The 17,534-nt window shown below is 46.7% G+C and overlaps 1 protein-coding gene across 1 annotated transcript; it reads left to right on the top strand.

Moving 5' to 3' along the window:
• The first annotated feature begins 14,419 nt into the window (after positions 1-14,419).
• On the top strand, positions 14,420-16,905 carry LOC136505040 (L-type lectin-domain containing receptor kinase IX.1-like). Its single transcript, XM_066500113.1, has one exon. It carries the CDS (start codon positions 14,574-14,576, stop codon positions 16,779-16,781), a length of 2,208 nt encoding a protein of 735 aa, XP_066356210.1. The 5' UTR covers positions 14,420-14,573; the 3' UTR covers positions 16,782-16,905.
• Positions 16,906-17,534: the final 629 nt, after the last annotated feature.

Here is a 17,534-nt window from a genome sequence, read left to right as displayed (position 1 = left end):
GGCGCGTGGTGGAGGCGAGTGCTGCGGCTGCTGCTGGCGCTGGCGAGGCGAGAGAGCGAAGTGGAGGAGTGAGGAGGAGCGCAGCGCGGTCGAGCAGATGAAGGCACGATAGGAGGGCGTGGGGCAGGCCGGGGCTGCCGCACGGCGTGCTCGCCGGCGCATGGCGACCACGCGGCGTGCGCGCTCTGTCGCAGCCGGGTGAGTGCACGGCGATGGGCGCGGCGCGCGGGAGCAGGAGTGTGGCGCGAAGCAGGCTGGGCCGGCTTGCGCAGCTGGGCCGAAGGCGAGGCGCGCGGCCCGTTTACTGAAAAATGTTCTTTTTCAAATTCATTTCAAATCCTTTTTCATTCAAATAAAATTTTGAACTATTTCAAAGCAGTTTCAAAAGTTGGTGTAAAAATGAAAGTTGTTCCATTTTCCAAGATCTACAACTTTGCTTTTATGACCAAAGTCCAATTCCAAATAGATTTTGAATTACAAAATAAAATCAATATTAACTCAAAACCCTAATTTTGGAGAATTATTTTTAAAGGCAAAATTTGGTAAAAATTTAAATATGAACTTTGCTCCAAATTGTATCCTAAATATTTTTAAGCTATCTTAGTGATTAAAACAAGAATCAGGGCATCCAAGCATGAGCATGGCATTTCACATTGTTTGAACCATAAATGAATTTCAATCACTTAAGCATCACATGAAATGATACTTCATTTCTTTCGAAATGAAATGCATGAATGATGCTTATGCATGAGGTGATGGTGATTATGCTCATGGGATGAAATGGTAATGCACGCTTAACACTGAGGTGTTACAGCCCTCCACCCTTATAAAAATCTCGTCCCGAGATTTGGGTTACGAACCATTTGTTATAAAAATCTTCATAAGCTTTTTGTAGATATTCTCCTATTTCCCAAGTTGCATCTCCCTCATCATGATGATTCCACTGGATCTTGTATGTTTTCACCACACTATTCTGAGTAGCACGTTCTTTAGTGTCTAACACACGGACCGGTTGCTCACGATACACCAAATCTGATTTGAGTTTGATGCCCTGAGGTTCTATTCTTTCCTCCGGAACACGCAAACACTTCTTGAGTTGTGATACATGGAAAACTGGAAAGACGGTACTCATTGTCTCAGGTAACTCTATCTTATAAGCTACTGGACCTCTTTTTCCAAGATCTTGTATGGTCCTATGAATCTAGCGGCAAGCTTTCTCCGGATTCCAAACCGTTTCTTCTTCATTGGCGTGACCTTCAGATAAACATAGTCACCAACTTCAAACACAAGGGGTCTCCTTCTTCTATCTACATAACTTTTCTGACGTGATTGGGCCACCTTCATATTTTGTTGAATAATATGAACTTTCTTCTCGGCCTCTTCTACATAGTTAATGCCATAATACCTTCTTTCTCCTGGCTCGACCCAATTCAGTGGTGTTCTACATTTTCTGCCATACAAAGCTTCGAATGGAGCCATCTTGATGCTTTCTTGATAACTGTTATTGTAAGCAAACTCAGCTAATGGTAACCATGACTCCCATGAACCTCTAGAAGACAACACACAGGCTCTTAACATATCCTCTAGAATAGCATTCACTCATTCAGTCTAACCATCGGTCTGAGGATGATAAGCGGTACTATGAATCAAACTAGTTCCCAAGCCTTTGTGCAAATGTTCCCAAAAGTGAGCCGTGAACTATGGCCCTCTATCAGATACTATAGTCTTTGGTATACCATGCAACCTCACAATTTCTGCAATATACTTCTCGGCATATTGAGGTGGTCGATAAGTTGTCTTGACAGGTAGGAAATGAGCAGTCTTGGTAAGATGATCCACAATCACCCAAATCGAATCATGTCCCTTTTGAGTAGTGGGCACACCCGAGATAAAATCCATACTTATATCATCCCACTTCCAACTAGGTACGGACAAAGGTTGCAACAAACCGGTAGGTTTCATATGAATAGCTTTCACTCTACAACACGTGTCACATCTGGCAACATAGGCTGTACCTTCTTTCTTCATCTTGGTCCACCAATAACGAGGTCTCAGTTCTTGATACATCTTACTACTTCCCGGATGGATAGATAGCTTAGAAAGGTGAGCTTTATCCATGAGTTTATTCCTAAGCTCTCTATCCTTGGGAACCACAAGACGGTCATCAAACCACAACACGCCCTGTTCATCCACTCTAAAATGTTTAGACGGCTTTTCTTTTATTTTCTCTTTGATGTGGAATATTCCCTTGTCTGTTTTCTGGCCTTCTATTATCTTACTCTCCAACGAGCAACTAATCTGAATACTATGTAACACAACAGGATGCATCAGATCGAACCCATCTTCAAGTAATGGCTGCACATTGAAGCAATGTGACTTTTTACTCAAAGCATCTGCCACTACATTGGCCTTTCCAGGATGATACTGCACATTCAAGTTGTAATCTTTGATCAATTCTAACCACCTTCGCTGTCTCATGTTCAGCTCTGGTTGGGTAAAGATGTACTTGAGACTCTTGTGATTTGTGAAAATATTGCACACATTACCAAGTAGATAATGTCTCCAAATTTTTAGGGCATGCACAACTGCAGCAAGTTCAAGATCATGGGTTGGATAGTTGACCTCGTGCTTTCTCAACTGACGTGAGGCATAAGCAATGACTCTTCCTTCTTGCATAAGAACACAGCCCAATCCAGTTTTTGATGCGTCGCAAAACACATCAAATGGTTTCTCAATGTCCGGTTGTGCGAGAACAGGAGCAGTGGTCAACAGTTTCCGCAAGGTGTGGAAAGCTGCTTCACACTCCTCTGTCCACACGAACTTGTGATCTTTTTGTAGCAGACTTATCATTGGCTTGGCAATCTTCAAGAAGTCCGGTATAAAACAACGATAGTAACCGGCTAATCCTAAGAAACTTCTAACCTCAGGAACTGTGGTCGGTGCCTTCCAATACATAACCTCTTGCACTTTACTTGGATCGACTAAAACTCCAATTTCTGATAGAATGTGACCAAGGAAAGGAACTTTCTTCAACCAGAATTCACACTTGCTAAACTTAGCATATAGCTTATGATCTCTAAGTCTGGTCAAGACAATTCTCAGATGCTCTTCATGATCCTTCTCGTTCTCGGAGTACACTAGAATGTCATCAATGAACACAACCACGAACTTATCCAATTCTGGCATGAAAACTGTATTCATCAAAAACATAAAGTATGCAGGAGCATTTGTCAAGCCAAAGGACATGACAAGATACTCATACAACCCGTATCTGGTGGAAAATGCGGTTTTCGATATATCTTGGGGCCTAATCTTGATCTGATGATAACCAGATCTCAAATCTATCTTGGAGAACACCTTAGCCTTGGCTAACTGGTCAAATAGAACATCAATATGAGGCAAGGGATACTTATTCTTGATGGTTACAATGTTAAGTGGCCTATAATCCACGCACATTCTCAACGTGCCCTCTTTCTTCTTCTTCACAAACAAGGCGGGACATCCCCATTCAGACTTGCTTGGCCGGATAAACCCCTTTTTCGATAACTCTTCTAGCTGCTTCTTCAGCTCAACTAATTCATCCGGAGGCATCCGATAGGGTCTCCTTGAAATCAAAGCTGTTCCGGGGATTAACTCAATTCCAAATTCAATATCCCTATCTAGCGGAAGACCAGGTAACTCGTCTGGGAATACATCCGGAAACTCACACACTACCGGAATCTGATGAATAGGAATAACTTCAGTAGCACACATCACACTTATAAGGTCTGTTCTCCGAGGCAATGGTACTTGAAAAGTACCCTCACCCAGGGGATCCTTAAGGGTAAGTACCCGACTTCCTGTATCTATAACTGCTCCCCAATCCTTCATCCAATTCATCCCTATAATGACATCCAGAACTAGTCCAGACATAACTATCAAGTTCACTCGAAACTTTCTGCTACCTAATTCAAGGGTTGCCCCTCGAACCATCCGATTGGTCAAAACATCAGCCCCCGCTGAACTTATACGATAACCATAACCCAATTCTGTGCATAGTTGTTCATGTTTCTGTGCAAATGCTTGACTCATAAAAGAATGCGATGATCCAGAATCAAATAGAACAACTGCAGGGTTTTGGTTGACAGGAAACTTACCAGCGGTTACGGGCTCTCCCTCAGGAATCTCATCCATAGTCGTACTATGCACCCGAGCAGTATAGGTATGCTGCTTCTTCTTGGGCGGATAAGGATAGAACCTTGAGAAGTGGCCGAGTTGATCACAATTGTAGCAGGGTCCCCTTACTGTACCAGTAGATCCCACAGCTCCCTTGGAACTGCCCTGTACCACAGTTGCGGCTGCCTTGTTGGACTGCACTGCCATCTTGTAAGGCTTCTATGGTCCCCTAAAATTCTAACCTCTCTGCTGAGGTGGCCTAAACCTAGCACCAGGTGCAGATGGATGATAGGGAGGACGACCTCCTGCAGGTGCTCTTGCTTGAGACGGACCACCGTCTAGTGCTCTCTTGCGAGTCTTGGCTGTGGTACTGGCATTGTTGTTCTTTTCCTGCTTCAGACAATCACTGATAAAGTCATTGAATCTGGCGCGGGTGTTGGTACCCACATGCTTCATCATCTTTGGATTGAGTCCTCTCTTGAAACTGGCGATTCTCTTAGCATCGGTGTCAACCATGTCGGGAGCATAACGACACAAGTTGTTGAAAGCATGCAAATATTGCGTCGCGGTTTTGGTGCCCTGATTCAACGCCAAGAACTCTCCCAACTTCATCTCGGTCAGCCCGGGTGGAATATAAACTCCACAGAAGGCCTCAGCGAACTCTCTCCATGTAATCTAAGCATTTTGGGGAAAGGTTGTGCGATGGTGCTTCCACCACATTCCCGCTGGTCCTTGCAACTGATGTGCAGCATACTCAATTTTCAATACCTCAGTCATCCTCAACACACGAAATTTATCTTCCATAGTGTTGATCCATTCCTCAGCATCGAGTGGTTCTGTTGCTTCCTTGAATATTGGCGGCCTGGTGTCCATAAAATCTTTGAAGCTGCTATACTGATTCACCCCAATGCCACCACCCTGATTGTTACCGCGCTGAACATTGTTGGCGATGGTACGCAGAAAATCCTCCATGTTCTTCTAGGATTGTTCCGTGTTGCGCTGACTCCCGAGCAATTGTGCGAAGAACACCTCTGGGGTGAGCGGGGGAGGAGGTGGCAAATGCGGTTTAGGGGGGCTCATTGTTGTTGACGTGGTTTCCACCACCACCACCTGTCCCAGCACCATTAGCACCGGTCTCAGCGGCCTCATAAGTGGTACGGCGAGTATTTGTCATCTACATATTTCAGCAACAAGTAATAATTGAGTGAAGCTGTAATAATTGTGAGTGAAGGAAAAATTATGCCGTACTGAATTTACTGGAGAAAATAAATTCATACAATAAAATAGAGGCACAATAATTGCATCCCAATTAAAACAACATCACTAATTAAATTACTTCAAATGCAAACATCGCGTCCATACAACTGAGTTGCCAGCATACATACACTGGACTTTTATGTGTTCAGATATCGCATTACTAGCCAAGTTCCAATCACATGCCAAGTCTCATCAGTTCGAAGCAAGATACATTAGGTTACATGCCAACAAAAGAAAGGTCATCGCGACAGGACCTAAACACTAGGGCAAGGCAACTAGCCTACTCCTCGGGGCCATCGTCAGGGTCAGAGACGTCACCATCGCCCCCAGGTGAAACTACAGGCTCGTCCTCGTCGTCGTCGTCGTCGATGTCCATGCTAGCGGCATCTGGAGGAGCATATGGGCCAACCCCATTGTAGAGCGCGTGAAACTCCTCGTGCAGGTTGACGTTGTACTCCTCTAGCTCATCGACCCTCTGCAGCAGAAGGTCCCTCTCGTTCTAGGCTTCATTCCTTTCCTGAACTAACTGTCCAATCATGCGGTCTGCATTGTTGTTGGCCTAAGTCAACGTATGCACCCGCTGCATAGCTCTATCACCTTGCTCTACAGCCTGGTCCCGCTGTAAGCTCATATCAGCCAACTGCTCCTGTAAACTAGCTATAGCACGTGCCTGCTTCTTCTTCTGCTTTCTTACCTTAAGCTTATCATGACCACGTAAGCCAGTCAAAGTCTAGTAGGTACACTCAAGACCCTGATACGCTCTGATAGCGGCAAACATAGCACTCATAGCATGGTTGTCGCTAGCCTGTCCCTCAACTGGACCTCTAACCAAAGCACTTCCCTGAGGCTGAACCCAAATAGCATCACGAGGATCATCCCTAGGAAAGGTGCCAGCTAGAGCTGCTGCAAGCTCACTGGGAAATCTGCTCATGATGTCCCTGATGACATGGAAAGCTGCTCCCTCTGCACCCTCAACAGGAGTGCGACCCTCAAATTCCAAGTGCCAACCATCCCACTCTGGAGCATTACCAAGAGCAGGAATTGTGATCTCCACCACTGCAAGTCCATCCTCTGCTAACTGGCTCTCATTCCAAGAGTACACCGGCTCTTGACCCTCTGGGTACCCCACATCATGGAGCACTCTCCAAAGCAAGGTCGGCATGCTAAACTCGCTCAAGAAGGTGTCCGTGGTGCGGTGCTCCCTCAGGGCCAACTGACGTCGAGGTGCTCTTCCTCCGGTGGACTTACGGGCGGTCTACTTTGTGCGGGCCATCTGTAGCAAAATTTCTTTTATTACCCCGTGGGAACATATTTTAGGTGATACAACTTTTATCAAAATGAGATAATCAATTTATAAGGAGAGGAATGCATGACATGAATGAAATGCACAAGTAATATGATGTATGTACGTGTTGTACGTTCTCACAAACCTATGAAATAAATAATTTCTAGTGACGAATTCGGTGGCATACAAACGATCTCTCAAATACGTATCTAATACATTCTACATGATAACGTTGTTATGTACCTGCAGAAGATTCATTTCAGCCCAATTCCCAATGAATACATAAAAGCAGTAAATTTTATCTACACGCTCTACATGAATCCCCAGATACGTGTACAACAGTAGTAACTACCTGAACCATCGTCCTATTGATGACATCGCCTCAACGGACAGAATACCCACACATGAGATACCTTTGTAAAACATGCGTAGAACATGTAATTACTCCAGCATCATATAAGCATTCATCCTAGATCGGCGGTGTATCCGATCATGCTCTCACAACTTACACTTACCGAGGCGTAGAGGCAAATGATCCATACACTACCACTCAAACAAGTGGTACTCATATAATAGCACGCCGTATGAGCAACAAAAGAGAAATATGATGCAAGAACCCCAAGTCAGTACTTAATTAAGCCACCTAGAGTCCTTAACTAGGCATAAAGGATATGACCACTGGCACACTTTTTAGTTTGGAAATCACGTTTTTCAAACGCCTTTTTGTTTTAAATACACTTGTGAACAGTAACATGCTAAACCTGGCTCTGATACCAGCTGTAACAGAATCGACCAATTATACGAAATTAAGTAAGAAAATCACCTGCCAGAGCAGACGATTTAGCCAACTTAAGCCCGTATAACCTGGTAGTCCGTGAAATCACGAAGGATTTCAAACCAACTCACATACCAGCCAAGATCGTAATAAGTTTAGCGGTCACCATCACATATTACATAAAAGTTCGCATCACAGGTACATCAGAGTTTAAACATAGTTATTACAAAACGAGTTCAAATAGAAGTAGCAGAAGCCATTTGTTCAAAATCACACACACTCACACGGAGTTCAAATACAGTGCCAGCTAATGATCATCTCCAACAAAAGCATCAGACGAGACGTAAGGAATGACCATGCCCATGGTCCTAAGTATCGCCCATCGCAGGATAAAGGCAGTTGATACAGTAGCCGTAATACATTTGCCCATCTGCAACAAGTGGGAATAAAACCCTGAGTACGAGAAGGTACTCAGCTAGACTTACCCGACATAACCGAAAATAAAGTGACACCAAGGATTATGAAGGGCTTTATAGTAGGGTAGCTGACTCATTTGCAAAAAGAGACATTTTTAGTATTTCAAGAACCTTTCCAAAAGCATTATTGTCAAGTTAATTATTATTAGCCTGTCGACTATATTTGCACATATACTAGAGCAAGCATGTGAGTAAGCAAATAATGATAACCAATGATCATTAACAACTTCCATAATGTCATATTCATTATAACTGTCCAAATGTTCCATCAACATTACTACGATGAAGTCACTCAAGTCAAGTGCTCACTATCCAGGAGCAATGGCGATTCGAATCAATTCCTAACCAGCTGGTGATTTATTCCTTACACAAACCTCACTCACCCGCTAAAGTGAGGTATCGGTCATCGAGTCAACTGTCCAGGAAAAATCTCGAGTTTGCCAGGAACCACATGTACCCGGGGGCCGACCGACTGCCTTTCGGTCTTATCATCGCGCCCCTGTGTCCTACCACACCTGCTCCAGTATAGTGCGCTGCGGGCAATCTACTCGGCCTGAATAATCTCCCAGCTTCGCGGTCGAAAGGTACTTTATTCGGCCAGCTAAATGTAAGGCATGCGTTCAACATGACTCGAGGCCCAACAACGGTCGGTCCTTAATCAACACAGACGGAAAGCACTACAGTCCAAAACTCTGTAAGTCTCCGTCCGGTCTCAACTTCAATTAACACTTAGTTATACCATGACTACATACTTATCCAAGCAGATCCAGGTAACCACCTATAGCTCACAGGTGACCGGAAATCACCCGACTTCTACCGGTCTAAGCCAGCTAAGCATTAACACGACTGTGGATACCAGGGTAACAAGGATATAGTATAACAAAGGTAGACAAGGTATAATGCAGCAACGGTTGCAAACAACTCCTGAACGTAATGCATCAATTAAAATAAAGCATTAATTAATAATCGCAAACCGGGGAGAAAAATGCTCCGGGGCTTGCCTCTCTTGAAGGAGCTCGGGCGGTGATCGGGGCACTCCGGAAGTTCCTCAACGTCCTCCTCGTCTGCTTCGGTCACTTCCTGCGGCTGCACCTCGAGCTGCTCCTCAGGCTCCTCGGGTATGACGACTGGGCTCTCGGTTTATGATTATGTATGATGTAGGTGCGTAAGTGCTTATGCAAAAGGTGCATCGGATGAAATGAACACAATGAATATGCTTGAATGCAAGGTAGTCAACATCATCCAAGAACATGTACTACAAGCACATGTCATCTACTGCATTCTCTTCTACTACTAATATGCTAAGTCAACACATCTCATTAAATGCTTCAAAGATACACCAAAGCTTCACTAATTTCTTAATCATACACAAAGCAACATTTGATTAAACCCTAATTAATGATAGGTTTGAATAGCAACATCTATTTTTATAGCTTAGAAAAATCTTAGAAAATTACCATAGCACAGTACTACCCTAAGTAGTCTACCATTAAATTTTTATGACATTTGAATAAGTGGAGTAGCCTACACAAAAATGACAAGCTATGGCATAATTATGAACATGAAAATACTTTGTATTACGAAAAGTGTCAAACAACAGATGTAATATTTTTCCTATGTTCTATACAGTAAATAATCATTGCACAAAAATTATCACATGCATGTTTTATACAAATTTTGCTCTCTAGCAAAAATAACAAAAATCAGCCATTAAAGGCACTTGAACTACATCTCATAATTTTTCTACAGGACATGCATGGCATATATTTTTCCTAGAAAGTACATTACACAAGAAGAGTAACAAACTTGGAGTCATATTTTTCTGATACATATAGGATTTACTAAACATTTTACAAGATATCAGCAATATCAAGAATTAAATAAAGCTCTACATTAAAGTATCTCAAAAATGACGTGCAATATTTTTATCATGTAGATCTGGTGACAAGGAACACAACAAAATTTGTTTCAACAAATTTGGAGCCATTTTGAGCAAGTTATAAATTCCCAAAGCATTTAAATAGAAATCTGAAAATTATTTCTTAAATACTTTAAAAAAATCAGCCGATGAAAATGCTGGGTGCACCCGGTGCTGTGCACCCAGACCCGAGTCAGGGCGCTGACGAGTGGGCCCCCACGGTCAACGGCCCCCACCTGTCGGTCAGACCGAGACAGGGGCGGAGCTGACCGGCCAGCTCTCGCCAACGGTGAGCTAGCCGGTGGCGCGGTCACCACCAGCATCTCACCCACGACGAGGCGGACGCGGTGCACCAAGAGAAGGCATGGGAGGAGCTCGGAATGGAGCTCGGCGGCGTGCATGGCGAAGTGGAGGCGTGGCTCATCGGCGGTACGCCGACTCCGGTCACGGCAGGGCGCGGGGAGGCGCGCAAGAGTTTCGCGACGGCAAGGTGGTGCTCATGCGCCCGAAAGGAAGGAGAGAGGTGGAGCGGAGAGGGGCTGTCCGCGTGGAGCCAAGCTCCGGCGAGGAAGAGCTTACTCCGGCGAGGAATTACCGACCGGAGAAGACTTACCACGGCGAACAGACTCGAGCACCGGTTGCGAAAGGTGGAGGCGATGCTGCTGGCGAGATGGAGATGGCTCCGGCGCACTAGAGCGGCCGGAACGGCCAACTCCGGCGATGGCGCATGGTGGAGGCGAGTGCTGCGGCTGCTGCTGGCGCTGGCGAGGCGAGAGAGCGAAGTGGAGGAGTGAGGAGGAGCGCAGCGCGGTCGGGCAGATGAAGGCGCGACAGGAGGGCGCGGGGCAGGCCAGGGCTGCCGCGCGGCGTGCTCGCCGGCGCATGGCGACCACGCGGCGTGCGCGCTCTGTCGCGGCCGGGTGAGTGCGCGGCGACGGGCGCGGCGCGCGGGAGCAGGAGTGTGGCGCGGAGCAGGCCGGGCCGGCTTGCGCAGCTGGGCCGAAGGCGAGGCGCGCGGCCCGTTTACTGAAAAATGTTCTTTTTCAAATTCATTTCAAATCCTTTTTCATTCAAATAAAATTTTGAACTATTTCAAAGCAGTTTCAAAAGTTGGTGTAAAAATGAAAGTTGTTCCATTTTCCAAGATCTACAACTTTGCTTTTATGACCAAAGTCCAATTCCAAATAGATTTTGAATTACAAAATAAAATCAATATTAACTCAAAACCCTAATTTTGGAGAATTATTTTTAAAGGCAAAATTTGGTAAAAATTTAAATATGAACTTTGCTCCAAATTGTATCCTAAATATTTTTAAGCTATCTTAGTGATTAAAACAAGAATCAGGGCATCCAAGCATGAGCATGGCATTTCACATTGTTTGAACCATAAATGAATTTCAATCACTTAAGCATCACATGAAATGGTACTTCATTTCTTTCGAAATGAAATGCATGAATGATGCTTATGCATGAGGTGATGATGATTATGCTCATGGGATGAAATGGTAATGCACGCTTAACACCGAGGTGTTACAATATGCATGATGAATGGAGCATAGGGGTAGTGCTTTACCACATCCTCACTAGCCACGGCTTACGGAACTCCATCAGTGGCTGCAACCCCATCCTCCTCAATTCACGGAGCAGCTGTGTCATGTCCAAGCCAGACAGCTTGCTAAGCTCAAAAGTGTCAATGGCCTTCATCTGAATCACTAGGGCCTCTCTCTTGTTGATGTAGCGGAGATAGACCAAATGATGATAGAAGTCAAAGTGGAACGGTTCCCAGAACCTGTACTCAATCCGCAAATCCTTGGGCTCATCATTGAGAGGTTGGGCACACCGACGATGAATCTCAGCCACATGGCGACGATAATCAACTATCAGGTGGGGTGTGTAACCTCTAGCTGGATTGGGAGTGTGTTGCGGTTCCCGGATGGTAGGAGTAGGGCCATCGAACGGAATCAACCGACTAATCCCAAAGTAGCCCAGAGCTGAAGGGGTCATGCTGCACGCATCATCAGCAATAGTCTCTAATTTAGATGCCATCAATACACCAAAACTCACATAGGGGCAAATGCACTTTCAGAAAGCATAAAGATATTATGGACGTTTCATCACTCTTTTCAATAACCCGAAGAAGCGATTTTACCTAACTTTTCTCTAAGCAGTGAAGCTAGAGCCAGAAAAACTATTTCATCAAAAAGACATAGTTAGAACTATTTTAGCTGGAACTAGGCTCTACAAAACATACCTTGCTCGGCGCACTAACCAAAAGCTCAAAATGAATTCAGACAACAGGCAAAACACAGAGTCACGTGCTCCGGACCTTTCACTGTACCTCTGTTATATTGAATTACCTGTAACCAAATTGAGTATAGGAGTACTGTATATTTCCACTGGGTGCCTGTTTAGTTCCTAAAATTTTGTAAAATTTTTCGAGATTTCCCGTCACATCGAATCTTTGACGTATACATGAAGCATTAAATATAAATAAAAAATAAAACTAATTACACAGTTTAGACGAAATTCACGAGACGAATCTTTTAAGACTAATTAGACTATGATTGAACACTAATTACTAGATAATAACGAAAATGCTATAGTGTCCTTTCCTAAAAAAATTTCTCCAACTAAACGTTGTAGTGGGCAGCAGGCTGTAGACAGAAAAGGCATATTTGGATCACGCGGGACGACTTGACGACGGCACGACGACCAAGTCCACGCTGGCTAGGTGCCTGTTTAGTTGTACTTTATTTTGCAAAATTTTTCAAGATTTTATGTCACATTGAATCTTTGAACGTATGCATAAAGTATTAAATATAAATAAAAAATAAAACTAATTACACAGTTTAGACGAAATTCACGAGACGAATCTTTTAAGTCTAATTAGATTATGATGAAACATTAATTGTTAAATAACAACGAAAGTGCTACATTACTATTTCGCTAAAAATTTGGCAAACTAAACTAGGGCTAGATCAATCGTTGTCGCAGTCACACACGCCAGCCTAGCGTGCGGTGGTTGGAATAGCAGCCACCCTGTTCGCTTGCCTAGCGTCTGGTAGTTGGAATAGCAGCCACCCTGACGACGGCACGACGACCAAGTCCACGCTGGCTAGATCAATCGTTGTCACAGTCACACACGCCAGCCTAGCGTCCGGTGGTTGGAATAGCAGCCACACGTAGGCTCGATCGTTTTTTTTACTTATAAATCGACTATAATGCTGTTTGTTATGAAAAAAATACTATATTATATTATAACTGATAAACATAGGAAAAAGTCTACCTGACCCCCTCAACTATCATACTTGGTCTACTTCACCCCCTCAACTATGAAACCGTCTGTTTTACCCCCTCAACTATCTAAAACCGTCTGTTTTACCCCCTGAACTATCTAAAACCGTCTGATTTACCCCCTGGGGCGGTTTTCAGCGGCGGTTTTGCTACAGTAACAGCGGGTTTGCTACAGTGACGGCGGGTTTGCTACAGTTCCCGTGGTTTTGAATTTCCTTTTTATTTTCGGTGAATTTTTGAAAAATCATAGTAAATCATAGAAAAATCATAAAATGAAAAATCTAATTTTATTGGACTCCACATGAGTAGATCTACATAGTGAATATATAATACGGTATACTTTAGTACAAATTTTTTACTGTAGCCTTAGATTAATTGGAAAATCCAATTTTGTCTGTAATTAATTAGAATTTATCTATAACTAAGTTATACATAGTCCAATGAATACGAAATTTTTACTATAGTTCAAGCATACAATAATTAGCGTACCATAAAAATTTCACCACAATTGGACCATAGAAGCTGCAGCTATGAATTATTCTAATTAATTACAGACAAAATTGGATTTTTCAATTAATCTAAAGCTAAAAAAAAAATTGTACTAAAGCATACTGTATTATATATTCATTGTGTAGATCTACTCATGTGGAGTCCAATAAAATTAGATTTTTCATTTTATGATTTTTCTATGATTTACTATGATTTTTCAAAAATTCACCGAAAATAAATAAAAAGGAAAGGAAATTCAAACTGCCGACACTGTAGCAAACCCGCTGTTACTGTAGCAAACCGCTGTTACTGTAGCAAACCCGCCGCTGAAAACCGCCCAGGGGGTGAAATAGACGGTTTTGGAAAGTTGAGGGGGTAAAACAGACGGTTTCATAATTGGGGGGGTGAATTAGACTAAGTATGAAAGGTGGGGGGTGATGTAGACTTTTTCCGATAAACATAACACATGTGATCAAACGAATAGAGCGAGCTTGTCTAGCTTTAAGCATGTGACTGAATGGAAGAACATCCAAAACGATTTGGCTTTATTATTTGTCGTTTGGTACTACATCTCATATCATAGACCCTATTCGTAGTGGATGGGACCCTATTCGTAATGGATGGGAATGGGTCGGGTCGACCTTTGACCCGACCTAAAAATACAAGGCCTATGGGTTATAGTTGCCGGCCTTTAAATTCTAAAATTGATCGATAGAGCCGGAACCCATTGACTTAGGGTGCCTTTAGCATAGATATAGGTTGTTTGGTTGGATGATCGACCACTCGTCATATTAATAATCTTTTTTTTTTAATTTGCTGGTGTTCTTCATTTTTTTTTGAATAAGTACGATTGGTGTTCTACTTCAAAGATTTTTATGTCCTTCCTCCTCCAACCCACAAACCAAATGCTGCTAGCTAGCAACAATGGCAGCCGCAGCGAGAGCGAGCTGCGGTCCCTCCAACCTCGCCGTCCTGTGCAGCCTCTATTGTCTTTGGACGCTTACCATCCATGTCCCTCGCGCTGGCTCGGTGTCCTTCAACCTCACCTTCTCCATGCCCCAGAGCCCAGACCTCTCCCAGCTGATAAACTGCACCGGCGACGCATACCTCACTCCAAACACCCTCGAGCTGACGCGGAACCAGCGTGACCAAAACAGCACATACAGCGTCGGCCGGGCGACGTACACGCAGCCAGTGCCGCTCTGGGACGCAGCAACCGGCGAGACGGCAAGCTTCGTAACCACCTTCTCCTTCCGCATCAGTCTGGACCCGAGCACATTTGCCGGCGATGGGATGGCCTTCTTCCTCGCCCATTTCGGTTTCGGGTCAAGTGTCCCTACCAACAGCTCCGGCGGCATGCTAGGACTCCTCCCGGCCTACACCAACGGCACCGGTGACGGCACCATCGTCGCCGTCGAGTTCGACACCTTTCGGAACCTGGCGAACGACGACATCAGCAGCAGCCATGTGGGCATCGACGTCAACTCCCTCAACTCCACGGCGTCCACCGACACCACCTCGCGGACCAGGAACCTCACGTCCGGTTACGAGATGGTGGCGACGGTGAAGTACGAGAATGTCACCAGGTTGCTGGCCGTCCAGCTCACGATCAACGACATGTCGTACTACGTCAACACGACTGTCGATCTCAAGAGGTACCTGCCGGAGCGTGTCGCCGTTGGCTTCTCCGCGGCCACCGGCGCCGGCGGTGAGCAGCACCAGGTGCTGTCATGGACATTTACATCCACTCTGCAGGAAGCACCAGCACCGGCACCGGCACCGCCGCCTGCTCTGACACCTGGCAGCAGCATCCAGCAACCCAAGAAGAGATCAGAAGGAACACTGATAATCGCCGTGCTAGTGCCTCTGCTGTTTCTCTTGGCGTGTGCGGCAGCCGCCGCGCTAGTATGGCAGAAACGCAGGAGAAGAAGAAGGTCGTCTGGAGGAATTGGAACCAGCGACGACGACGACAACGATTACCAAGAACAAGACAACAGCAGGGTGGAGCTCGAGAGAGGGGTGGCTGCCGGCGGCCCCCGGCGGTACGCGTACCGTGACCTGGCCGCCGCCACCAACAATTTCGCCGAGGACGGCAAGCTCGGTCGCGGTGGCTTCGGGAGCGTCTACAGGGGTACCCTCACTGTCGCCGGCGAAGAGCGCCCAGTGGCCATCAAGATGTTGTCGTCGGACTCGTCGGCGCAGGGGAGGAAAGAGTTCGAGGCGGAGGTGCGGATCATCAGCCGGCTCAAGCATCGCAACCTCGTGCAGCTGCTGGGTTGGTGCGACAGCCGCCATGGCCTCCTGCTCGTCTACGAGCTGGTGGCCCAAGGCAGCCTCGACAGGCATCTCCACAGCAGCGACGGCGAGAACTTCTTGACATGGCCGGTGAGGTACCAGATCATCGTCGGCCTGGGATCCGCGCTGCGGTACCTCCACCAGGAGTGGGAGCAGCAAGTCGTGCACGGCGACATCAAGCCCAGCAACATCATGCTGGACGACTCGCTCGGCGCCAAGCTCGGCGACTTCGGCCTCGCCCGGCTTGGTGACCACGGCGGGCGGTGGCAGACCACCAAGGCCGTGATGGGCACCGCGGGGTACATCGACCCGGAGTTCGTCAACACGCGCCACCCGAGCACCCACGCTGACGTCTACAGCTTCGGCATCGTCCTCCTCGAGGTCGTCTCCGGGCGGTCTCCGGTGGTCTTGCGGCAAGGCGAGCCGCCCTTCGTTCTGCTGAAGTGGGTGTGGGGTCTGTATGGCCGGAACGCGATCCTTGACGCGGTGGACGAGCGGCTGAGGTCCGGCGACGAGCTCCACGACGAGTTCATGGAGAGGGTGCTCGTCGTCGGGCTGTGGTGCGCGCACCCTGACCAGAGCGAGCGGCCGTCCATCGCGCAGGCCATGCACGTCCTGCAGTCGGAGGACGCCAGGCTTCCGGCGCTCCCGCCGCAGATGTACAAGACGGCGTCGGACCTCGCCGTCACTGGACGTGCCTACGTCGCTTTGTCCGTTGAAAGCTACAGCGGTGGTGACTCCTCTACGACAACGACGACGACAACCACCGGCGACTCGAAGGTTTCTTCAGGCTCGTCGACCACGGCCTTGCTCCGGGATTCAAAAGAGAGAGCTTGATTTCTGCATTTCTTTCTTTCTTTTTTGAGAAATGTTGACATGGACTGCCGCCCACGGCCTATGTGGGAGCTGAAATGTATCATTTACTGGCTGTAAAAATGTGTTTTCACTTTTATTAATTGGATTGAAGCAAACAATTTACTGTTTTGATTCTTCCTTCACACCAGTTGTCCATATCTTTTTGGCGTGAAAAGAAAGCAGTGGGAAATTATAAAAAACCTAACCACGGCGTCCCTCTCCACAACTGGGAAGGCAAAAAAAAAAAGCGTCGTCCCTCTCCACAACGCAAAACACTGTAGGCGTCGGGGTGGAGCGAACGACGACGGCGAGGCGCGCCTGCACCTGGAAGCTCCGCGTGGGGGAGGTTGCGTCCGCACCGTCGGTGGAGGTTGCCCCTGCTGTCCGGTCCGCACTCACCCCTGCTCGTCGGTCCGCGCCGCCAGGGCTGGCTTGGATCTCGCCAGTCCGCGCCGCATGCAGGGAGGCGGCGTCGACTGTGGGAGGTGCTCCGGCCAAGGCAGGCTGCGCCAACGCCCAGCGAGCAGCCTCGAGGTAGGGGGAGGGGGAGCACTCGTCTTCGTCGTCAATTAGGGAGATCTCATCCCATCGCATGGATTTGGACCTACCGGCGGAGGGGAAGAAGGGGGCGGCATCAGGGGAGAGAGGGGCCGGCTCCGGTTGCGGCAGGGCACCGCAGGATCCCACGAGCGATGACCCGGTGGCACGTCGCGCCCCGGACGACCCGCCGCCACC

This window comes from Miscanthus floridulus, chromosome 14 (genome assembly GCF_019320115.1).
Source record: "Miscanthus floridulus cultivar M001 chromosome 14, ASM1932011v1, whole genome shotgun sequence".
Lineage (NCBI taxonomy): Eukaryota > Viridiplantae > Streptophyta > Magnoliopsida > Poales > Poaceae > Miscanthus > Miscanthus floridulus.
This window is presented reverse-complemented; position numbering and strand designations above follow the sequence as displayed.

Coding starts and splice junctions, on each gene's coding strand:
- LOC136505040 (XM_066500113.1), top strand. CDS start 14,574: ATGGCAGCCGCAGCGAGAGCGAGCTGCGGTCCCTCCAACCTCGCCGTC.